Source organism: Ixodes scapularis, unplaced genomic scaffold (assembly GCF_016920785.2).
Source record: "Ixodes scapularis isolate PalLabHiFi unplaced genomic scaffold, ASM1692078v2 PGA_scaffold11__112_contigs__length_91849675, whole genome shotgun sequence".
NCBI lineage: Eukaryota > Metazoa > Arthropoda > Arachnida > Ixodida > Ixodidae > Ixodes > Ixodes scapularis.
This window is the reverse complement of record NW_024609837.1, coordinates 15,572,313-15,597,541: the sequence shown is the minus strand read 5'-3', so window position 1 is coordinate 15,597,541 and position 25,229 is coordinate 15,572,313. Positions and strand designations below refer to the sequence as shown.

The 25,229-nt window shown below is 47.0% G+C and overlaps 2 protein-coding genes across 2 annotated transcripts in view; one reads left to right on the top strand and one right to left on the bottom strand.

Moving 5' to 3' along the window:
• The window catches only part of LOC8051506 (elongation factor-like GTPase 1), a 117,023-nt gene that overhangs the window by 30,975 nt on the left and 60,819 nt on the right, over positions 1–25,229 (bottom strand). The gene's annotated exons all lie outside the window — the stretch shown is intronic.
• On the top strand, positions 683–8,814 carry LOC8051505 (protein giant-lens). The gene is made up of 3 exons (XM_029972772.4): positions 683–893; positions 5,371–5,751; positions 7,772–8,814. The coding sequence occupies exons 1-3, from the start codon at positions 774–776 to the stop codon at positions 7,967–7,969; spliced, it is 699 nt and encodes a 232-aa protein (XP_029828632.2). The 5' UTR covers positions 683–773; the 3' UTR covers positions 7,970–8,814.

Genomic DNA, 25,229 nt, shown 5'->3' with positions numbered 1-25,229 from the left:
ATTAAATTTACACCGACTCGTTTGCACTCTTACTTTTTGGTCATAGCGCTATCTAAAATTCTTACATCAAATTTGACTTCAACCTTGATCGCTAAAAACACCCCTAAAAAAAAAAAATTTCTTGCAACTTTTTATATTTCTTGTTCTACCTTACAACCAAAGATGCTACAAGCCATCGGAGGCAATCCAATGCATATTGAGTGTCACGTGACCTTGAAGAGGGGGCACAGCAACGCGCCTGAAGTCACGTACTAGTCTATAGAGCTGGACCAGCGGTCGTCACAATCGTAACATATAATCATAAAAAAAGAAAAAAAAACCCTCTAAATTGTTTTTGGTGTCCTTTCAGGGAGGTGCCACACCGAGCACGGGTCCCAAAGTACGCAACCCTGGGGGAGGGGGGGGGGGGTGCACGCTCGGGGGCAGAAGACAGCCGAGACAGCGAGGGGGGCGCGCCGAAACAACCCGCCGCGCGACGAGGACCAACCCACCGAGACTCCAGGCACGGGACGTCCGAGCGAAGGCAGCACGTCCCGAGTGAGTGAGCGAGCGCGTAGCGTGGGCCTTCCTCCTCACCCCCGTGTTTGTAAACAGGGGGGAGCGGCGCGGAGAGGGGGACCTGCCCCCCCACCATTCACAAAGCTCCCCCCTCTTCCCCCCCGACGGGGAGCGCCGCCGTACACGGGCCCCGGCGGCACCAGCGGCCCCACAACGCCGTCGGCCTCAATGAAGTGCGCGTCGAGTGGGCCCCACCGGCCGAATCCGCCGCCGCCATGAGGCTACGCCGGCGGCACGAAGACACCGCCACCACCGCGCATGGACTGCTGCTGGCCACGCTCCTGGCCACGCTGTGCGACACGGCCACCGGACAGAGACTCTTCTACCAAACCGGGGTGAGTGGAGGACCGCACAACATCTTCCCTTCAGCGGCCTTGTTTGGGGAGGCGAGCACCTGCGGCGCGAGCTTCGAGACAGGTCTCGGCGCCGTTTGCTTCCGCGGCGGCTCGTCGTTTACTCAGCCAAGGTCCGACTCGCGCACGCTTATCTAGAGCACTCATTTCCTGCCGTTTGGACATCACGCAGTAGAACACTGCAGGCTCGTAGCGCTCGCAGGATCGTGGTTACTTAATTCAAACGAGGCGGACAGATTGCATCATCTACGAGAGCGGTGAGGACACCAGAAGTTGGCGAAAGTACTCATAGTGGCTACGACGAAACCAAATGTCAACCAGAGCTACGAAAAAAAAAAAAAAAAGTAAAAAAAGCGGTTCTTTACTGTTGTAAATCTTCTCCATACAGGTTACAAAATTTACCATCACCACGTTCTGCTTTTTGTTTTTCTTATAAAGTTATGCTTGGGTAGTCAAGTCAATCAGCTCATTAGAGTGATGATTAGCTTAATGGCAATTTCAATAGACACCAACCACACGCCATTAGAACCTATTGCGCTTCGATGAACAGATGCTATGGCTGGCAAAGTTTGTTTTAGTTTTGTTTGCTTAGTTTTTTTCGAAGACAACGAGGTGTGATGCCAACGACAGCAGCCCACATTCCGAAGTTTCTCGCCAATTAGAGCGCAGAGAAAGCGCTCGCGCAGAAAGGCGCCGGCGAATGTGGGCGCGTCTCTTTAGAGCGCGTCGGCAGACACTGACCCACGGCTTCCCGGGAAACCGACGTGGGACGACCCCCACATGTTCCCATTTTTTTTTCTTGTTTTTTCGGTTCCCCAGCCTTTTGCGGCGACATGTCCAAGCACAGCGCCAACCGCCGTAAAATCTCAACGGGGTAACCATTCAGGTGTTTTCCTTCGTCACTTTCTCGCTCCAAATTCGAACGCCTTTCGAACGGACGCTCCGGGCACTCAAACAAAAGTGTAAAAACAACAACAACAACAACAACAAAAAAAAAAAACGCAAAAGGTTTACTGTTAACCACATAGTGTAAACAGTCATCCTGAACCTGCGAGAACTGAATCTCCAAAGTCGCCTCTTCACAACACTTTCCCAGCTCTTCTCATTCGACAAAACAAAATGTCGAGTCATTGGGCTGTTAACGCGCCGGCGGCGTCTGCCAATTCTGCACAAGAGAACTAGTACTGCGCATGTGCACAACGCGTTGCACAGTCCAGCAACCAAAGATGGCAGCGCCCAGAAGACAGGCGACTACTGGAACGCTCTATATCGTGGACGCTCGTCGGCCGTTGCTGAGACAGAGTCCCTTCCGAGGTCTGGACTCGGGTCTCAAGGGGTCGACCGTTCAGAGAAGACAACGAGCTCGGGTCGGAAGAAGAGGGGTCGCGATGAGGGGGGAAACTGGGGGTTGCTCCCCTTGTTGCCCCACCCCGGGTTCTCCACCCGAAGACGCGGGAGGAACATGGCCCGAGGGGAAGGAGGTACCGCAGCAAGCAGCAGCCTCGGAGGAGCGCCGTGGCCGCCAAGGAGAACCGGTTTGTGGCCAACGTGCGCCATTCACCGGGCCGAAGAAAAGAAAACAACCCTACTACGTTTCACTCGGGAATTAATGAAAGGCGGCCAGCTACGCACGCACAACTCGCGTATGGACGGCGCGGCGTCTTGCAATGGTCGCCACTGTCTCCGAAGTCATTCCGCTCTGCGTCGTCGGACAATGGGCGCCACATATGAAACAGAAGCGTCAACAGGTAGTCACCTCGGCGTGCAACAGCGTTTAGGCTTTAGAATATCGCGGTGCTTTTTTCTGCTCGCTCTTTTTATGGGGTCTCGTTCCCAGCAATGCCACGTCCGTGTCTTCAATTTTTTTTTCGGCGCGGTTCACTTTTTGTAACCATGTTTAACCAATTCGTAACCATGTTCAACAAATCTTTACACCGCAAGATGGAGGACCACCGGATGTGCTAACCAACCGCCATGCAATACACGGGTCGAAAACTAGACCACCTAAATGAATGCAGACGCTCTGCGTTCTACTGGAACCTGCGAAGAGACACGAGATGTTCTAGTGCGATAATTAGTGCGCGCGTTGCACGGACTGCGAAATTCAAGTTTAACGACCTCGAGAGCTAAACACGGATAAAACTGCAACGCGAATCACCTCAAGATGTTGTTGGCACTGGATTGATGCTCAAGGAGCTTCAACCCAATACCGAGGTGCCACGATGTTCCAGGCATAGATATCCATCCGAGGCATGTGACACAAGCCCTCAGTACTCCAGGGCAAACGAATCAGTCGAATAACTCTTCGGATCGGCATCCGTGGAAGAACACGTGAAGGACGAGGAGAGACAACCATAAAAACATATATTCGTGTGTATATCAGAAAATGTCACCAGTTTCCAACGGTGTCTAGGGTTCAGGAACCATTCCTGAGTTCGAGCTTGACGACCTCCGTACCAGAGTTCTATCGAGCAATCAAAGCCGGGTGAGGCATCGTAGATGCTAGAGCCCTCCTGCCCTCCAGCCCCGGCTCGATGCCCGAGCGTTACGCACCGCCGTATACAGTCCGGTCAAAGGCGGCGAGCGCGAGACCGCAAAGAATGGCGCGAATCTCGAATGGACCACGCCTGGATCGTCCCGCGTCCAGACCATTCCGGGGTGGGGGGAACACATGCACAGCGTGGGCTTCGGTACGACCCAGATCGCCGGCCGGTGTTGGTGTTGCCGTCGCCCACCCGCATTTTTTCTTTCCTCGGTTCCGCGACGGAAAAGGAGACGATGCCACTTTCGGAGGACACCTGCTGCTTGCCGCAGCTGGACACGCGCGAGCGCCGGGACTGGGCAGTGGGGAGCTTAGATTTAAGAGTGGAAGCAGCAGCTGAAACCACGGAGAGCATTTGCAATTTAATTAAAGGTGGGCGCCTCCCGGGCACTACTTGGTCGCTTGTGCGCATGCGTTGCACCGTCGCGTGGTGAGGAAAACGTTGTGAAAGCGAAAGTTTGAAAGCAGTTGGAAACACTCTGTAATTTAGGCACACCCCTGGATGAATAGATGAGGCTGAACCCTTTGAATCGGGCGGCGACTTGCGCCACCTAGCCAGTGTTCTTTTTTCTTAACATCTATTTAACATAGAGTTATATGTCTAGAGATATAATCTTAAAAGCTATCAGTACGAAAGGAAGCGCCACAAGGCGGCCGCCCAAACAAGTTGCCGGTTATAGCCGGCCTCGTACGTGCCCTTCTTCGAGCACCAAGCACGTATAGGTGGAGTTCCACCGAGGCCTTCCTTTTGGGACAACATCCGTGGGAGGGGTCCAGTGTAACCGTCATCTGCGCCGGTTTTTAAAGCTTATTATAAAGTTAACTCAAGGGGCCACGTAGACGTGTCTTTCGCCGACCACTCGTACGAAGAAAGAGGTCTTATTATAAACCCACGCTACAGGAAATCGCCGTGAGTGTTTCCTCTTGAGAATTTGCATCTGGACGTTGAGGGGATAGGGTAGCCGCTCGCGAACGCAATCATCTCAGACTAGAAGCGGGCACAGATTGAGAACGTGTCCTACGCGCAGTACGCTGAAACTACTATTCATTTTTTCTTGGGAATCCTACTATAGGCCATTTCCTATGTTCAACAAACGCCGCATAAAAAAAAAAAAAAAAAAAGGATGCGTACGAATAAAAAAAAAAAGCATTATCGATGCGTCTGTTTTATCAGCAAACGTCTAGTTAGTACTGATCATATCTGCTAAACATTATCACCAGCCAAGATGTACAATCAGATAAGGGCATTGAACTAATCAAACGATAATTTTTGTGCGAATCATTTCTAATAATTATGCCTGCAAGGTTTGGCTACATGCAAACGAAGTGCTTTCACTAGCCGGTGTAAATTTGGAAGTGCTCATGCCCCACTAGCGTGGCCACAGAAAATACGGACAGTTACACCACAGTTAATCTTGCCAAAACATATTTATCAATCCATTGTAATCTCATGGTCACTGTGGCTTTGTGGACAAGCGAGGTGCTCAGGCCCAACTCGAGTGCTTTTGAATTATCCCGTAATATGACACTGGCGCGTGTATGCGTCTCACTTACGCTGCGTAAACCTATAACGTAATCATTAATTAAATTGCACGACGGCAGTAGTTGGCACCTAAGACTATCGAAGATATTTTATGACCCGTGACGCTTCTTGCCACGGGCCATCGCTGTCTTCTTAAAGCCGCAAAACGGGAGCGGACGCTTCGCTAAGAGACTGAACATCTTCAAGGCTAAGTTTGAAGACGTCAGACGTCGACAAGCAACTCCAAGGCTTCTATGCCTCCAAGCTTGCTTCCAGCCAGAAGCTTGGAAGGAGGCTTCCAGAAGACTTCATTCGGCCATTCTTACTATGGCCACTGCTGATCTTTCTGCCCGTGATCCTAAAACTGGCGCGCTTTGCTTCCTCCTCCTCGACAGCGCTCGGAGGCGGACCTTCCCGAGTGCGGTCCACGCGCCGTCTGCAACCGCGTGGACACCTACGGCACCCCCTGGGTCGAGAGACAGTGTCGCTGCCCCAACGACGCCCCGTGCCCGCGAGGCCTGGACGCCGACGACGGCTACACTGTGCGGGACAAGTGGCGTTTGCTCAAGACGTGCGAGCCCGTGCGGGACCTGCCCAGGTGCCGCTACTTCAGGGACGCCGTGTGGACCGTCGAGGCGTCGCCCGGAAACGGAACCATGCGGCAGACGGTGCACTGTCTCTGTCCTGGACCTTCAGTGGCCTACATCTTCAAGCATCGGCCGCAGAATGATCCCAGGACGCCGCTGCGATACACATTCGCCTGCTCACCTATCAGCGTAAGTGGCCTTTTTTGTTGTTGAGATCATTTGCCATGGAGGCTACAACGGTAGTTTCTAAGACACCTAACTAGGCGTGGCAGCAATAAGAATGAAATGAGGGGACTTTATGGGGCTTTATCCTGAGCTGATGGCCCATCCGATGGCCCATGAGACTTCCCTGATGGTGCTTCAGACCTTCCTGTGAGTGGCTCTTGGCCTGTCAGATCTTCATCATGGTCCTTCTAACCTCCCTGATGATGGCTCATGGTTCGTCAGACCTTCCTGACGATACCTGATGAATTACGATCGTTGACCAAGCGGCTGTTGGTAGAATGACGGCACCGTCGTGGAATTTGACGGTTCGGCCCAGTTAGCCCGAGCGTGGGAGTCCTACTTAACCTTATTTTAATCTTACAAGTATGCGTCAAAAGCCGACCGTTTTTCAGTACCAACGTTTTATGTACATATGCACACTCGATCACGGTGTTAAACTGATATTTGTTTGCTACCTAAAACATAATCTAAGACATTTAAGAAACAAAACAGAAAACTGAAGGCTAAAAAAAAAAAAAAATTAAAAGCAAAAAAAAAAAAAAAAGAAGAAAAAAAGGGAAAGACACGCAGAAGTTGTAGTACAGATCATCTTATGAAACTACAAATTGGAGTTTCGATTCGGGAAACAAAATCGCCAAAAGGAACGACATTTACTCAACACGCAAGAGACCACCAGGGCCTGTCCTACTTATACAAGAGTCCCAGCCACCGATGGGTCGGACAAGGCAGGATTAGTTGCATTTGACAATTTCCGCAAGATATTCGCAGACGCTATCAGGGTGTGCCAGCTCTCTTGGCAGCACCTTCCAGTCCTGCTGTCCTTGAAAGCTCTATGATAACCTTTAGCTGATAGGACAAAGAGTCAAGCAAGTAAAACGGTTTTCGACAACATCCCTTATTTAAGCAACCGCTCCCAGCCTCGCACAGGCCGAGGCTGATTAGAGAGGATAGAAGTAATCTTCGATTAACTTGTTTAGACACGCGACCGCCGAGCTCGGCTTACGCATCGAGTCTCACGGTCGTGCAAAGAATCGCAAACGAGGTAGGCCCGAACAGCGGTAAGCGAAAGCGATTCCTCGAAGCGACGTGAAGATTGCCAAGAACTGGCACGGCGCTTCCCATTGGAATGATTTCTTTGTTTTGTTTCGATACGGGCAGAACACCATAAGCGAAAGGAGGGAAATTTCCTCCCGAACTCAGACACTCGCGGTGACACCAGAACTGTCCATGGAGGTGACACCTTCATGGGTTAGTTCCCCTGTATACTTGGTGACGCCACAAAAACCGTACACCTCGCAAGTAAGGTGTTTTTCGTCGCGTAGCTTATTTGTTTTCTATTTATTAGACCGTGAGGGTTACAGAGAAAGCGGTAGTAGAGCGGAGGTTAGCAATACAAAACTATCTACACGTGGGAAATTGTAATGACATAGATCAGATGACAATCCGCACTTTTCTTTACGTAAAAAAGGACATGATATGCAGATGTCGAAGGTGAACGCGCAAATAGAATTAGACAACGCTGGAAGGATAAACGCAAGGACGAAAAATAACAACACGTCTTTCTACTCAAGCCTCGTGATGCCTACAAAAAAAGAAAAAAAAAAACTTGGGTGATTATTATTTTTTTGCTGAAATAGAATTTGCATTTGCTTTCTATCTTATATCCCCTCCTCTTGTCCATTAAAGGTCGTAGACTTGTATACTACTCATTACACAAGTAATCATATGACTCGTAATCGATTAACTTTTGGAGTAATTTTGAAATTATTCCCATACATTTATCAGGAACTAATCACAACTGTAATTTGATCACTTGTAAAAAGAATACAATTTCTTGTAACCGATACTCCTGCCGTCTACGCAACTAACGTCTAATCTTTCATTTATTTTTTTGTCAGTCAGCACTCTTCTCTCGTTCTACCATTCCTCGTCCCATGCGCTCCGTGTGCTCCAATAAGTTGACGTGACTCTCCCGTGCTTACAGCGTCTGCGCTGTCAGCGCAAGGAGCCGTGCCGGCTCTTCACGGTGCGCAAGCGTCCCGGTGTGGAAGAGGTGAACGCCAGCACCCTGTGCCAGTGTCCCCGGGGCTGGAGGTGTCCGAGCAAGCACACGGACGCCGTGCCGGGGGCCCGCTACGACAGGGTCCGGACCTACTCCGCGTACTGCACGGGACCCCAGTGACGACGACGAAACGCCGACAACTTCCCGCCGGAAGGCCAACAAGTAGACGGAAGGAGAAAGACACCCCCAGAAGGGCAATGAGCCAAATCGACAGCCATATCGCCCTTGGACTCGTTCAGGGAAAGACGCCGACGCCAGTAGCTTTCGTAAAGGAGGGCCACGTTCGAGAGGCCGTTGTGAGCTCGGTTCATGCACGGACGGGTCATTGGACAATCACGTTTCTTTTTTCGCCCAAGTCGCAAAAAAAATCACGACTCCCGCCAACTTAAGAAAAACAAAAAAAAATTGCAGTGTTATTTAGCGTTATGATGTGACGCTATTCTTCAGAACCCGCAGGGCGACTTTCAGAACACCTTAATTAATCGACATAAATTCCGTCTGCAACATTTCATTTCAGCGAGGCGAAAAAAAAAAAAAAAAGGTACAACAATGCTGACGACGCGTAAGAACATAAACATGTCCGATGGCCCAGGTTGCCCAAAGACAACCACAACGAAGATTCTCCAGTTGCCACCACCCATCAGCGCGAGGAGCGGCTCTCAGACCAGTGAACACAATGGAATGAAACGTGGCACCCGGGTTCAATTTTCGACCACCGGAAGAGTCACCAAGATAGTGACAAAAGTTCTGAGACACGCGTGCAGTGCACCCGGGCTCGAGTTCCACGAGACCGCGACAGATGCTTCTCCGCTGAGTGGAAGAGAGAGAGAGAAAGCTGTACTCTCAACCGGTTGCGCCCCAGGCAGCGACCCCCTGCTGTAGATAGTGTTCCCGCTTCCCCCCGTGTCTTCCTGTACAGATGTAAATAGGTAGGAACGATAAACAATAAAGCATCCAAGAAGGAGTCCCCTCCATAAATAAGCGTCGGCGCCCGATTAAGGTCACGGGGTTGCCCGCCGCCGCATAAAAAAGGGGAGGCTACCCTCCCCGATGACCCCAGTGACCCTCCCGTGACCCCGCTCAAATTTACGGCAGCGATAAAGAGTTATTAGGCGGCCAGGTACCCAGAGGGGCGCCCCTTCCGTTCCCACGCCGGGGGGTGCAGCCCGCTCCAAGGTCGGGGCAGAGGAGGCCCCCCCCTTTCGCATATGTTGCCACAGCCGGGACCACGGGGTCCCTGCACGCTGGGAAGAGTGCGGAACCCCCAACCTGCCGAGCAGACGGTGCTGGGCTCTGACGCGGGTCTGATGGGACTCTCCGGGACGTCTCGCGTTTCGGGATGAGGCACTTTCCACTGTGGCGTCGTCTCGTGGAGCGATGCCACCACCACGTGCATGCCATGCGCTTGACGTCATTGCATCCTGCCGGTGGTCATTCCTTCTTGCCGATCGATATGTACACGCTGCAGAAGGTGTGCGCGCTCAGTAGCGTTGATATGACGTCATTGCGATCCATTTGCAGACAATCCATTTGGCATCTTTGGTCTGCTCTTGGCCGATCCGACAATCACTCGCAATGGGGCCGGCTGAAAGACTGCCTAGAGCTGGCTTTCAAATGAACAGCTTATGGTAGCGCCAGCACAAGTGCGAGACTCGAATTGTGAGATCTCAAAAAAAAAAAAAAAAAAATCATTAATTAGGCGCACCAGGTTTTATGCCTAGCTATCAGCGCCAAAACAAATAAAATATTAATTTAATCGCCTTAAACACTTATATTAATAGAAAAGCTATGAATTTCGCAATGTTGCGGTGTTAAACTGGCCATGTTTCAAGCATGACCACATCAGGATGCTGACGCGCGACTACGCAGCAGTCAAGATCGCTAACAACTCGCGCAATCCAATGCGCACACAAACGTTGTCGTGGCTAGGCCGACCCTGCAAGGCGTCGTGGGTCCACGTGAGGGACTCTGTTCCCCCGTACACCCGGTCGAGGTGCAATAATCTCATCCTAATGCAGTGAAACATTTCCAAAGATACAACTCTTTTATAAAAAAATAATGCCGCGAAGAAAACAATAAATTCTTACAAGCAAAACCAAGAAGCAAACTGGCTTTCTGCATATCAGGGACGCAATGATACGGAAGGTACGGCCAAGTGCACCTTTGAAAAAAGAAAGATTGTAAACTCTGGGGTGCTTTGACCCCAGACTCCAGAGCTAGAGCCTTTCTTTTCCAAAGGACCACTTGACCGTACCTACCAGACCGGTAGATCTCTAGGTCAAAGCGCCACAGGCGCTTTGACCAAGACATCCAACAAGTTGGTTTCAAGGCGGCCCACAGATCCAGAAAGCCATCGTCGGGGCAGGATCACAAAGACAGCAAATTGGCCCAGTTGGCAAAACGTTGTACATGACCTGGTTCGATCAGCACTGTCCACCTCCACCATGACGTCACATCATTGCCAACCTAGCAAGCTGCCCTAAGAAGACGCAAAGTCGCCTGGAGACCGCGCCAGCTGGCCACGCTCTTCCACAGTATCCAAACGGTCCTGGCAGGGAACCACGCGCATTCAAGCGCAGCGGTTCATCCACGCAAGAACACTCGGCGAGAGAGAGCCAGCGCACATTGCCAACTCACGCAAGACGGTATAACGCACGGGGAGGGTGCCTTCCTTTATTTCGTTTACGACCCTTCGAACCCGCCGCCCAAGAGCAAAACGCGTCCAAGAAGCGCACCGTTTTATGCCTTCCTCCCGAGGAAGACTGCTTCCGAGTTCGACCAGGGACGCACGCGTTTATCTTTCCCACCCATCTCCTATATAGGAGCTGCTAGCGCAGATAGCTGTCTCTCTCTCTACATACAACCCCTCCCCGCCCTTCGCCTACGGCAGACGACAAAAGGATGCATAAATTTGCTACCCACCTTTCACTCACGCACGAACGCAGTTTTATAAATTCGACAAGGAGCCCATAAATTGTGGACGTGTCTTTTGGCCCTCCTTCCCTTCGGCCCCTCTCCCGGCCCCGGTTAAAAGGAGAAAGTGAGTGCAACGAGGCGTGACATTTTCTCTAAAGAGTGAATGGAGGGAAGAGGAGGACGGGGGCAGCGGTGTCTCCTACTAGTGCCACCTCGAAGAGAAGGCCTGCGCATCACGTCATCATTGGTGGGATCCCCGACTCACCGCGAGCGGCAATCAAGCCCGACGAGGATTGCCGCGAAAACGGCAGACGCGTCCCTCTCGTTGCCGCGTGCTATCGTCTCGCTAACTGTGAGACGCTGTAATTGGATGCGCTGGCAACGCTGCAATGTCAAGACGTGGGGGTAGTTTACAACACCGACGGACAGATTAATAAAACAAAAGAAAGCCGAAAACGTCACAACAGCGGCCATTATGAAGCATCTACAACCCGACGTCCGATGTGAAGACTTAACACCACCAGTGACCACCCGGTGCCGACTTGGCGAGGGCGAGTTCCTATGTATGCCTAGCCAATGATTCTCACGAGCTCTGTATGCGCGTACGAAATAGCGTGTTACAATATAGACCGACGTAACTGAGCGTTCGGCGCATGCGTGACGTCGCCATAATTTCCGTCCACACAGGAGGCAGGGAGAACGAGACCAGAGCAGCAGCGAGGTTGTCGCACGTTAGGAAATACTGCATAGCGATACACGAAGGCACCCTACATGCCAAACTATGCAACATTCCAAAACCCGATTCCATTCCATCCATGGCTTGGCTATACCCAACTGCAAGCATGACGTCTCGGCTGATGTGCCATGCACGCAAGCTCATGTAGCATGCACGTTGATTACTTCGGTAGAAGAACTTGTAGTGGGGCTCGTTGGTGAACGTTATGAAGCATGGTGTGTGTCTTCTTCATTGTGTCCGTTGTTTCTTGCGCGTTACACCATGCTTCTTAATACAGGGTGTCACAAAAGAAAATTTACACCGTCTTTTTTACCGCAAAAATAAACTAGGCATCGCCGAACGCTCATTCTCCGCCCAAAGGTAGAGCTAGAGGTCACGACCAGACGCCAAAGTTTCAGCCCGATCCGATAACTTAATCAAAAGTTATAAGTGATTTTCTGAAAATTTCAATGGGAAAATGGCGGCCGGCGGAGTTTTCAAACACATGGGGCTCTATACACTCCGTGCGGGAACTATAGGGGGCGCTTTGAAAAACGCGCGCAGCGCCGCTAGCGGAGGAGCTGGCGTTCGACTGTGAGGCGCGTTCAGCAGCCTGCGGCGCCTTTTCGCGTGCCAAGCTGTGGCGGCGGGAGCGCGCACGGACGAAACTTTTGCTTTTTGAGCCGATAAGTTGAGGGTGACGGTTGCATGAGTGCTGGGGCAGAAGGGCATTTAGCTGTTCTCCACTTCTTATATATTGAGTTCGAGTCGTAATTAGGGGTAATTTCTCTAGTTGCGGCCGAAAAAGGAGTTGGAGTAATTTTCCGAAAAACAAAGACGGCCGCCACCTTAATCGCTCTGAGTGGGAAATTTATTTCGCTCGTCGCTGTAAACCTAGGACTGCTGCAAAGATGATATTTGGAGGCGAGTGAGATGTTCACTAAGTTTGTGCACGAAGAGTGCCAAGTTTCTTTAAGACAGCAGTTGTGAAAGTTGTTTCTAACGGATAAAGAAATAAAGCTGTACGGGATATCCAATATTGAACCCAAAATGTTGTGTTATAGCGGGCTGCGCAAAGTGCAGATTTGGGCACACAGGTGCTGGGACTTGACAGTAACATGACACAGCACTTATTATACAAAAAAAAAGGTGGCATAGGGAAACCAGGTGAAAATTTGGTTTGAGCGGCGTAACTCAAAGGGAACCGGTTTTGATCATGAAAAGGCTGTCAAGAGAATACCACTGGTCGGGGGAGGTGGAGACGTTAGAGGTAGGAAGGGATTAGTGGGCTGTACTTCCAATTGAAACAACTTTACGAAAGGTGATTCCAAAGCCGAGAAAACAAAGTTGTCGGCCAACACACGGTTTGGCCGCCAAGGGCTTTTGCGGTCAGCTGTTGTGTAATAACCTCTTGTGCGAGGTGCTGATTTTCGGCGCACAGGTACTTTGACATGACCGTCACTTGGCACAACACTTATTATAACAAAAAGAGTTTTCATAGCGAAACCAGGTGGAAATTTAGTTTGGGCGGCGTAACTAAATGGGAACTGGCTTTGACCGTCAAAGGCTGTCAGATAATACCACTCATCGTGGGAGGTGCACACTTTACAGGGAAGGGACCAGTGGACGGTACTTCCAGTTCGAACCACTTTGTGATAGGTGGCTCTAAAGCCGAGAAAAAAAAATGTTGTCTACAGAACTCGGGGTATCAGCGTTTCCACATCCAAAAGGAGGCTGGTCAAGAAAGAAAGCACACCACATAAACTTTCATACTTAACCGTCGATTCTCCAGTGATTCCGAGTTTCATTGTTGTCTTTTTTTAGATTTATATTTGTCACTTTTTTTACCTTTCGAATCTTTCTTCATAAAGTACAGATTTCGTGCCATACTTGTCCGGAAATATCATCGACACGTACGATGGGGACGAAATTTCTTTGGAGGGCATTCCTGCAACAAAATTGGCAGTGCATACCTGCGAGTGTGGGTTCGTCCCATCGGCGCTGACACATGTAGGCGTTACTGGTACGAAAACAAACGCAGAGCGCCAAGCGGCAGTGTAGAATATGTCAGCCGTGCCGACACAGTGGCAGACATGATCGGGAGACCAAATGTCTCGCTTCGTACGGCACGGTTCCATCGTTGTCGCTGTCCCACAAAACATCGGCGAGGTGAAAAACTGTGAAACTTCGTCTCCACGAGATACGACGCATAACTATTGAAGCACTTAATGACGCAGCACAGCTTCATGCTGTGAACCCAGCGCTACCGCACCACTCCGACTTCAATGCGTACCAACGTACGCGGCGTGGTTTCGGTTTCGTTTTCTCTGGGGTTCTCGCTGCCTACCTTCGGTACCGGCCGCGCGGCGGCGCGCCAGTCGCGTCGCACGGAGTGTATGGCACCAGAAACCGAAAACGGGCGAAAATGGGCTCCATTTTCCCATTGAAATTTTCAGAAAATCACTTATAACTTTTGATTCAGTTATCGGACCGGGCTGAAACTTTGGCATCTGGTTGTGACCTCTAGCTCTACCCTTGGGCAGAGAATGAGCGTTGGGCGATGCCTTGTTTATTTTTCCGGTAAAAAAGACCGTGTAAATTTTCTTTTGTGACACCCTGTACTTCGGTAGGCTTGCAATTCTACGTGCTTGCTCATGGGACCAGAGGCATGATGGCGACCGCCAGATGACCTGCTTGCAAGTTCAACGGACCAGTATTACAGCCGAGATGGTTTGGTGGCGCCACCAGTGGCGTCACACTCAGGATTTGCCGCACTGGGACGCGACTGTAATCTGAATGGATGGATGGATGTTAATGGCTACTCTTTGTAACGGGCGGTAGCTTGCGCCACCTAGAGTAAAGTCTTCTGCATGCACTTTAGCAAAGCGAACGCTGGCGAGAAGAGGCGTGAAGAGGAAACCAACCAACATCCGTGACGCGAACGACATGATGTGTGTAATCAACACGACGGAAGCTTGTATAGTCATCGCATGCTCAACCGCAACGCCATTCATCTCGACTTCGTGACATTGCCCTTATCTGCGCGCCGGCGAAAGTGGAATCAATCCTATTAGAGAAGTCACAGTAAGTTCTTGGGCAAACGTAGAAGGCGGACAACAACGACGCTTTTGTTGTCGCGCACGCCGCGATACTGCAAACAGCACATGTTACTGAGATAAGCTCGCGCGCGGCTGTCTTTGATAGCCTTGCACACAGTTCGTCAGATGCAGCATAATCAGGTTTTCAGAATTTGTTTCTTATAAAAAGCCCACGGACAGACGTCAATTCCTCCATTATAACAGTCGTCATCCCGCACATAACGAGAAAGGCATACCGTATGGTCAAATGCTACGCTTGTGACGTTTACGTTAGGAGAACGCTGATGTTGAGGACAATTTTTTTATAGAGGATATCCATTGCCATTAATACATAATTCGATATCGAAAAGCCAAATGATTCCCCGCAGTCATAGTCTGTCACAAAAACAAAAACGAAATAACTATAAATTACGACTCGTTTCACCCTATCAATCCCAACTGCCAAACCTCAATAATATCCTTAGACGTCATATGAATATATCACTCTTAGACACATCCTCGAAAAATAGAATTCCGCGGCTACCTGGTATTACGTTTAAGAGACTACGTAATTTTACGGACATTTTTAAACAATCAAGAAGTTCCATTGGACGTAACATGGTTCCCGTTGGTTGCGTAAAATGTGACAATATTAAGTGTAACTTATGTTCAAGTATTTTGGTTGCTGACTCCATCAGAAGTACAGTAAACAATTTTACTTGGGAAATAAATGACCCATTTAATTGTAATTCTAAAAATGTAATTTATATAATTCAATGCAAGAAGTGCCTAATTCAATACGTAGGAGAGACTGAAACGAGCGTACGAAAAACTATGAACTTCATATTCGTACACCCGTACCAGGAGCAGATTCTCGTCACTTGAATTCCGCAAATCATAATATTTCAGGTTTCAGTTTTATGATACTTCAAGGTAATTTTAGAACCACTAGAGACCGTCAACAAAAGGAATCTCAGTTTATTCATACATTTAATACACTAGAACCGAAGGGCCTTAGCAGATCAAAAGCAATGTTACCTTCTTTTTCTTTTAATATATATATATATATTCATTCAGTTACACAACGAAATACAAGTAAAAGAATTCGAATTACATGTATGTAGCGTAATGCGATTAGAGTCTAATCAAATCCCTTCAACACCAGTTCAACTTGTCGAAAAGCACCACGTGCGTTGTCATTACAGCGTCCACAAATACTTCACCCCCATTCCCATCTGGTTTTGCCCAACCCTTAGCTTTCCTAAAAAAAAAAAAAAAATGTAAAACGTTTTTGCTGTTTCCCGCTCCCTGTTTTGCATTACAGGCGCCACAGGTAACAATATCTTTCAATGTCACAAAAAAAAAAAAAAAAAAAACGGCGCTGCGACATTTTTAAAAAAAATTTTTTTTTTAACACTTTGCTTTACCTGGCTTTCCTTCCCTCCACTCCAAAACAAACGACAACTTGATCTCGCTATTGAAAATACAGGTTGCCGTTCAGAAGTACCAGTCAAAGCTATCACTGTCGCGTGGCCTTTTTTATCATTCACCGTTCTATTCAAAGCGCCTCCATTAGAAAGCAACAACTGTTTCGAACGGCAGCTACCAGATGGAGCGACACACATCGGACACGCAGCATGAAGTCACCTCGGCTAGATGGCGCCAGGTGCCGCCGAACCGCCTCCTGCCTCTGCGACGAATTGCGAAGCGCCAATTTAAATTTATAGAGAACATGATTTTCGAATCGCGCCGATTTAGATGTCTAATCGCGTCAGTACTACAGTTTGAGCGTCGCCGGTTGCATTCAGATCAGTAACAAACACGAAAAAAAAAAAAGATAAAAAACATGTTCACTCGAAGGCTGAGACTTTCCTCGAAGCATCATTTCGCATGATCGAAAAAATATATATTTATTATATGCTACGAGTACCACAGTCAATGATGTTGGGCATGTGCTCCTGTACACGGTAAAAACGTTCCGTAAAAAAACGTAGAACTTCTCATTATAAGTTACGGAGAAGCATCCGTAATCTGAAATACGGTTGACTTGTCCGTAAATCTAAAGTTACGATTCTGTAAACAACAACAAAAGTTGTTTGCAACAAGCTGAAAATTGTCTTATTTGGTTAAGACTAATAGACAACGGTTCTCACTCTTTAAAATATCATTTATTGCACTGTTAAACAACTTATAATAAAGGTTCCGAAACGAGGTGGCGCTAGTTACCGCTTAGTCGAAAAGGCTCGAGGTGAGATTTTTGTCTAGTACAATCACACTACCGCTATCTCTTCATCTACCCATCTCCGCTCGCTTGTTTTCCTTGTTTTGCTACCGCGCTTGTTCTGTTGAGGGGTAAAGGCGCTTGGTGATTTTTGCGGTTGCGACTGTTCTACGTTAAACTACCTTGTTGTTATCAAAACGGTGAGTTTGTTCTGCTCTTTTTATTAACATTGATTGGGGACTGTCATATATGCGTTCGTATTTTTGACACTTATTTCCTCGAAAGGAACGAAATCACGGATTTGCGTCGCTTTAAACTTTCGGGTTCAATGACGGTCGCCGCTATCTCAGTTCGTGTTTGACGTTCTTCTCAGAATTGAAAGCTCATGTCCGGTACTCGTTTGAACCTTGTGTCATGTCGCGAGCTCGCTGGTACGCGCGGTTCGTCGTTCGTAGCGATTGGGAGGCTGTTCGCGCGTGCTGGCTGGCAGGAGTGTTGCAGTAAAGCACATGACAACGCATTGTCTGAGTGCGTGAGTGTGCTTTACGAGTTTCGCAACGTTGTTCGCGCGGCCTGTAGCCTGCTCTTTTCTCCGGGGGGTCCCTATTGTTTAGTCGAAATTCGTTTCGCGGAAGTACGTTTCGTGGACAACTTTTCATGGACACGTTTCGTCGACACGAACGTTTCATCAGCACTCGTTACGCGAATTTCACGCTGCAGGGTCGTTTCGCCACGCGTGTATCGGTGAAGTGCGCGTTAACCCACACTCCCGCCTGCGGCTGCACATTACAAAAATGTTAACCCACCTAACCGACCCGTACAGGTCGCTTCGCGGCGACAGTCTCGTGCAGGTTATTAACCCCCCCCCCCCCCCCCCGACCCTAAAAAAAAAAAAAAAAAAAAAAAAAAAATTTGAGCTGTTGATGAAACGATCTGTCGAGGAAACGTCGTTCGATGAACTGATTCCTACCGGTGTATCACCACTGCGTGATGCGCGTTCACTAGTTAGCAATCACAATGCAGCTGATGAATTTCTCATTTCACAGAATGCACCTGTGTCACCGTACGCTGATTCCCCCCAACCACATGGTCTAAGACCATCGTATTGATATTAATTTTATGCTCATAATATTCTATGTGTATATTAAAGCAATATACGTCCACTCATTACTTGCATGGCGCCACTCAGGAGGGCACGTGATACCACTGTTCCACGGACTGTAAAATTGTATGCATTAATCTTGGCTCTGCAGTCAGACTGTTTGTAAAGAGCTTAGCCACCGTTCCTGCAGATTCAAATCGTCTGAGATGCAACCTCATAATTTTTTCAGGAGGCGTCATCAACAACAATTGCACGCTTCCTTGTCACTGAGCGTCAGCCAATGTTTAAAGAGCCTATGCCATTCTTGAAGGTGGTATGCGTCTTGTTTGGAGCTTTTTGCGTGTTGAATTTACCTATCTAAAGGAAGCTTTGGCCAGTCTCGAGTTTATTCAACGGGGAGAGAATCTTAAAATGTGTCAAGTCCACAGGATATGTCATAGAATGACATAATCTATATCACCCTTTCATTTATCGTGCCTCAATGCCCTTTTTCACAACTCGCACAAACATTTGATCTGTATTAATTTTACAAAGAATTACGCTGATGCATTTATATAATGAGTTGATAACATGTGAACACTGGTTGTCATTAGGCTGTAACTTTCAAGGCTGGGAAACATGGTTATCTTGTATAGACCAACACGCAGCACTGACGTCTTGCAGCTGCGGCAGCGCTGTCGATGGCACTGCGCATGCGCGCACACTTCATTTCACGCTAATTTGGTTTCTGTGCATGCGCAGTGCCCACACCTGGTGTGGGCAAACGCGGGCTTGTGTATAAACAGCATGTCAGTGTATAGAATGTGTGTTTGTTCAGCAGTCTTTCAGGTTTAACATGATCCAACACTACCATAGTCTGACCTGATAATAGAAAAAAAAATGGCTTTACCTTCACCAGGCTGAGTATTCATGAAGCAAGCATGGCATTAATGTTAGATGATGCAATATATCCTCTTAGACTAATCTTCCAAATCAACCTGGAGAAGGGGTTGAAGAAAATGGGAGCAGTGAAGCGAACAACGGCCCATCGCAAGATTTTAGCGCTGCTGAAGGGCTTCAAATGAGTCTCCGCAGAAATCCCTTGAATCTGTATGTTTTTTTATGGTAAGTGCAAATTCGAATTCCTGCACGTCTAGCGTGTCTCTAAGAGGGAGATAACACTAATGTGGCTGACGCCAACCTTTTAAGAAGTGTAAGGAAGGGCTTTGGGAATATTCAAAACTTCCAAATATCGAAGCGAATGATGTCATATTTTGTTTATACTTTCATTGAATATGACGGTTTTGCAGTTGTACCAATTTTCAATCTGAGAATGCTCCAGGACACACCATCTTAAACAAGCAACTGAAACGACTCGCAAAAACCCACACAGAAGTCTGGAAACTGTATGCAAATAAAACTTATTTCCACTCGTTCATTTAAAACTGGAAGTCATCCTATAATTGTAAACAAAGATGTTTGATTTATAAAATTTTTGAGCCCCCAGAGCAAATGCATGATTTGCTGCGATATGCTGCTGTGAACCGGTGATGCATGCATGCAGTGCGAGTGCTACAATGTCAAGGCAGATGTGGCTGACATGATATGGTATTCATATCCTGTGTTATCAGGAGTCTGCATCTGTTTAATTACAGCAACCAGCATCCTGCCATTTTGCAGCTTATCTCCTTGCATTTTTTTTGCCCCTTGCTCTCGCACAAAGTAATTATTCGTTCAATATTTAAATGTATTATTATTAAATAGTAACTTTTAAGCTTCGAAGTAAGTGAAGCTGCGTGGTTTTTCTTTTTGTTTTATACTGGTTTTTCAAAGCACAAGTCGGCCGGTTTGGCAGCCACCTGCAGCTATGCTTGTACTGCTTGACTGCTTATCATGTCCAGTGCCAACTGCTATTTAAGCTGCTCTAACTTGATTGAATTGATAGTCAAACAATCTTGTGTCTTGTTTTTCAGAAAATACAGTTTGCACCTCAAGACATCGAGCAATGTTTGATGATTTAACCATTTGAACAAGTTGAATTACGGACTCAACTTTGCTTTTGTTTTTCTATAGTAAGTCACAAGTCTGAGCTTTTACAGATTGAGCATGTCCCTGGGAGGGAGGCAACGCTGATGTAGCTGATGTCACTTTTTCAACAACTGTTGTAGCAATATCAGCCGCTTCTAACATGGTGCCACTAAAACCCCAGTTTGAGTATGTATTAAGCTTTTTTCTATTCCATATTTTAGCAGGTTATGAGTTAACTTCAAAATGGAACTACATGGTTCATTTTTGCTTTGTAGAAGGTTTTTCAGGGCACAAGTTGGCTGATCTCTGGCAGCCTCCTGCAGCCATGCTTGCACTGCAGTGTTACTTTGCATGTCTAGTGCCAGCTGTGATTTAAGCTACTCTTACTTGCCTAAACTAGCATTCTGACAGTCTTGTGTGTCTTGTTTTTCAGAAAAAATAGGTAGCAGCTCGAAACGTCGATAAATGTTTGATGATTTAACCATTTCAACAAGTCGAGTTACAGAGTCAACCTCGCTTGTGTTTTTTATGGTAAGTCACAAGTCTGATTTCTTACATATTGAGCATGTCCCTGAGAGGGAGGCAACGCTGATGTAGCTGATGTCACTTTTTCAACAACTGTTGTAGCAATATCAGCCACATCTAACATGGTGCCACTAAAGCCCCAGTTGGAGCATGTATCAAGCCTTTTTCTAATGCATATTTTAGCAGGTTATGAGTTAACTTCGCAATGGAAAAGCATGGTTCATTCTTGTTTTGTAGAGGTTTTTCAGGGCACAAGTTGGCTGATCTCTGGCAGCCTCCCCATACTCGCACTGCAGGGTTACTTTGCATGTCCAGTACCAACTGCGATTTAAGCTACTCTCGCGTGCTTAAACTGGTATTCTGACAGTCTTGTGTATGTCTTGTTTTTCAGAAGATACGGTTAGCATCTCGAAATGTCGAACAACGTTTGATGATTTAACCATTTGAACAACTCGAGTTACGGAGTCAACTTCGCTGGTGTATTTTCATGGTAAGTAAAAGGTCTGAGTTATTACAGATCAAACAGGACTCTGAGAGGGAGACAACACTGATCTAGCTCGTGTCACTTTTCCGACAAGTTATGTAGTAGTGTCCATCACATGTAACATTGTTTTGGCCCCAACTGGTGTTACTATGCACTATAGCTACATTCAAACCTAATATGCTAAATTCATTTGAATCTAGTTACTATAGCTAAATTCAAGCTTACTAGGTCACCTGCTGCTGGCTTTTTGTAGCCGTTGATTTGCCACGTTTGATTCGCAGGTAGTATTAAGTAGTGACGCGTTGCAAGTAACATATTAATGTAACAATTGTTTCCTTGTTTGTGGGAAGTGACTTCTGTAACTTCTCGCTAAGTTTGTTGGAAGTAACTTCTGTATCACATTATTCTTTTCTGGATAAAAAAAAAAAGTAGCAATGTTCTTTTGTAGTTAATTTTCTAATCTTTCTAATTACAGTTACATTCAGGAGCATAATCTGATGCATACCTTATATCTAGATTGTCATGGATAGACAACGACCAAAAAGATTACGCATTTTGGATTATGAATACAGAGAAAACACTGACAACAGATAAACGAGGAGAATTTTTTTTTTCAACTCCCTCCAAAAGTTGTGCGTACTGTGAGGCGCAGTGGTGGAGAAAGATAACCTCAGCGGCAATGGCTTTGTGTATTGTTAAGGTCTTAACCAGGAACAAATCCTTGTGTGTGCAAGCCATTCCACCGAGTGTGCCAGTTGAAAGCTTGTTCAGCGATGGAAATAGATGCGCTTGCCTTCAGTAAAGTAAAGATTTTGGATGAAAATTTACAAAAGCAACCGCTGCTTTAACATAAGATGTAATAACACGGATACAGGCACTTTGTGCAGTAAACCTGAGCATAGATGGTTCCTACTTTTCCTTGTTTATTTCTTTAATAAAAAAGTCAGGTAAACTAATAGAATTACCTCTTAAGAATAACTGTTATAGGTTACCTTTTTCTTAACTAGCTTAATTAGGTAGTTTTTGTATATAAAGTATCTTGACCAAGGCGACAAATATTGCAAGGGCCCTCTAAATGCATATTTTTCGCTTAGTTTATGTGGATGCATACAAGGTCTTGCTGCAAGAAGAAAGGTCTTGCTGCAAGAAGATTTTAAATCTGCTTTCTTGTATATTCTAACACATTATAATGTAACCTTTAACTAAAGGGAACTGCATGGTTCTTTAGTCTTGTTTGTAGGAATTTCTTAGAGCACAGGTCCGCTGATTTCCGGCAGTCTCCTGTGGCCATTGCACTGCGAGATTACCTTGCATACTTATAGCCAGCTACAATTTAAGCAACTCTCATTTGTATAGATTGTCATTCGTGTTTGTCTTTTTTTTTTTTCAGGAACTACATTTGAAACTGTACAACGTGGAGCAGTTTTTGACGATTGAGAACTTTGAAAAAGTCAGTTTGTGGAGTTGGCTGCACATGTTTTTTGCTGGCAAGTAAATACTTCAGTTTTTAAAATCTAGCTTGTCTGAGATAAAAGCAAACCTGACGTGACTGACAGCACCCTTCTGAAAACTGTTTGGACAATATTGGTCACATCTAACCAGGGTTTTTCTCACGGTGGGTGGCAGTGGCTTCGCTGCCAACTAGTCCTGCTAGCCACCCAATTCCTTGAAAAATGTCTTGTGGCCTGCATGTTTTGGCTTGGAAATCCACAGTGCTCGCCAGATTTCTGTGCCACGACATGCAGGTACAGGTCCCCACAATCCAAATTAATGCGACTTGGTTGAGGTGCTAGGAGAAGAAAGCTGCAGCTGCTGCCTCTGTCCCCCTCCCCTCCACAGTCGCAGTCGGATGTCTATTTGTCTACAATTTATGAAGAAAAATCTGCGTCTAACATTTATTTTTATCCTAAAATGTACAGCTTCACTAGATCAAAGGCCACATTTATTAAGAAGGCCTTCCACAAAATTGGCTTTTTCCTCTTTATCTGTGCAGACCCGATTATAGTCTCTGTAAATTAATTTTAAGCGGTTGGCTTCACATATTTATTTCTAGTAGATATAAAATAACTGATGTAATGAAAGTTTCATGGTACTTCTTTTTAATGGGTTGCTTGTTTCAGCTTGTCCTGTTTTCAATTTAAATGCGACAGCATTTGTGGGTGAACCTTTTATCACTTTTTATTGGTCAGTTGGTGTGTTGGATGGTTCGTGTGACCGATTTGACTCTAGCACAGGCAACGGCACAGGCACTTGAGGACAGCTTGGTTTGTATGAGCACTCATGCAGAGAGAACGCTTTTTAAAATCGTGCATCTGACCCTATGCCTTTGCCAGCTCCAAAACCAACTTCTGAATTGAAGTACCTATATGGCATGCAGGTACACCAAAATGCATCGTTTGCACACATCAGAACAATCTCTTAAAGAAAATTATAAGGAAGAATCTCCCTTTCAACGGGCAAAAAAAAAAAAAAAATGCGCAGTCAGAATGCGCTGACGAAGTGGCCAAGTGAGCTCCTTGAGTGGTAGGCACTTGGGTAAAAAAAAAAATGGCTAGATCACATTTGGGGGGTAATCAGGTGCACAAAGTGCGGAGCTTGCAAACAAACATGCATGCCATATAAAAATACTCTGTTAATTTTTAACTCGCTCGGCTCAAAAGCGTGTGCACAGGTGTGCTCAAACGTGGATAGGATGGAGCTCCCAAATTGTGAGATTGGCAGGGGTGGAACGGCTGCGCCATTTTGCGCCAGACGCATGTGTCTGCGCCATCCTGCGCCGCAGTTATTACCTCGTGCCATTATGCGCCAAATGGCAAAACGTGCGCCAAAAGCTTTTTTATTTTGTCTTGGTTTCGGTTTTATTGACTTGATTGGCCACAATGAGCGCGTTTAGCCTGACCGGCCTTGTAATCCTTTGTTCTGTTTATTCTCCCTGTGTATCCCGAGTAGGAAGCGCGCGAAAAAACTCGGGATTCTAAGCTCTACACCACCTCCTGCGACTGGATTGTTATTCTTTAACCATAAGCGGTTAAGCAAGTCGGCTGAGCTGAGGTCGAGCCGTTAAGCGTCAGATTGCCTGAGGCTCTGCGGCCCGGGATCCAGACGTCAGCCAGTTGAAAAAAAATGAGCAAAATATTCCTTTTAGTACTTCATCGTTAGAAGTTGGAACTGCATTCCCGCAAGATAAATTGTGATTTGATAGAACTGAAACACTGTCCGATCCGAAACCTTGCCGGCCAGCAGCTCTTACGCGAGTGGTAAATCTGCTCGGCATACATTAACCTTGCTCCTGCTTATCGCTTCAAATACGATAACTTCGTTAATCGTAGTCTGCTGCTTCGATATCGAGTTGCACAATAGGTTAAAGTCGAAATTTGTTTCCCTATTCCTTCATGCAACTCCACGTCCGTTGCTTACGCACGTCACGTGGTTCGCACATATAATTACTATGTCGAGCACGTGTGGGTTGTGCGATAAGCAGTGCTGGTTTGCATTTTGAACAACTGAAATCCACTCAGAAAATGTCAAGGATACTATCTTCAGAAACATGGGGTACTTGCTTTTTGATTCTCATTCACCGCTTATTCACACTGGAAGCGGATCCGCATTCGCAAAGCGGTTGCGAACGCGGTTGTATAAAGATCCAGTAAAATTGCACATGCACTCGATGACATCAAGTGCGCATGCAATTGTACTGGATCTTTATACAAGCGCGTTCGCAGCCGCTTTGCGAACGCGAATCTGCTTCCAGTGTGAATGAGCGGTAAGGCTCGCAAAGTTTCAAGTTTTCGCATCTGTTATGCTGTTATCCCATCTACCTAGGTCCCTAACCACTCATGTTCATCTGTGCTGCTAAGCGCGATTGATATTGCTCCCGTGCTTGTCTAAGACACAAGCTGAAGGGCAATAAAAACTGATCTGAGCTGCTCCTAGCCTGCTCCAGAGCATAGTTTTAGCTGCTCCCAACCTGCTCCAAAACAGCTGTTTCAGCTGCTCCCGTGGCTACTCCCAAGTACATTTCATGAGTTCCACCCCTGGATTGGGGACTGGGGAGGAAGCTACTGCTTAGTCCCCAGTTTTTGATAGCAGTTTTAATACAAATGCACTCTCTCACCCCCTCAGTTCTGTGAAAACTTTCTAAAGAGAAAATAAGGTTTTTATTGCTCGTGCTCTCTAAGCACTCGAGGCTGACCACCTGATTCGACGACGCGAAAGAGTGCAAGTAGCCCTTCGTTCTAATAGGAGATTTTAAGTGGCTGCCCAAACGTAGAAAAGTCTAGGATATGAGCTTAGCCAGTTTTACATAGACTCTTCTGCAACATCTCATGAACCT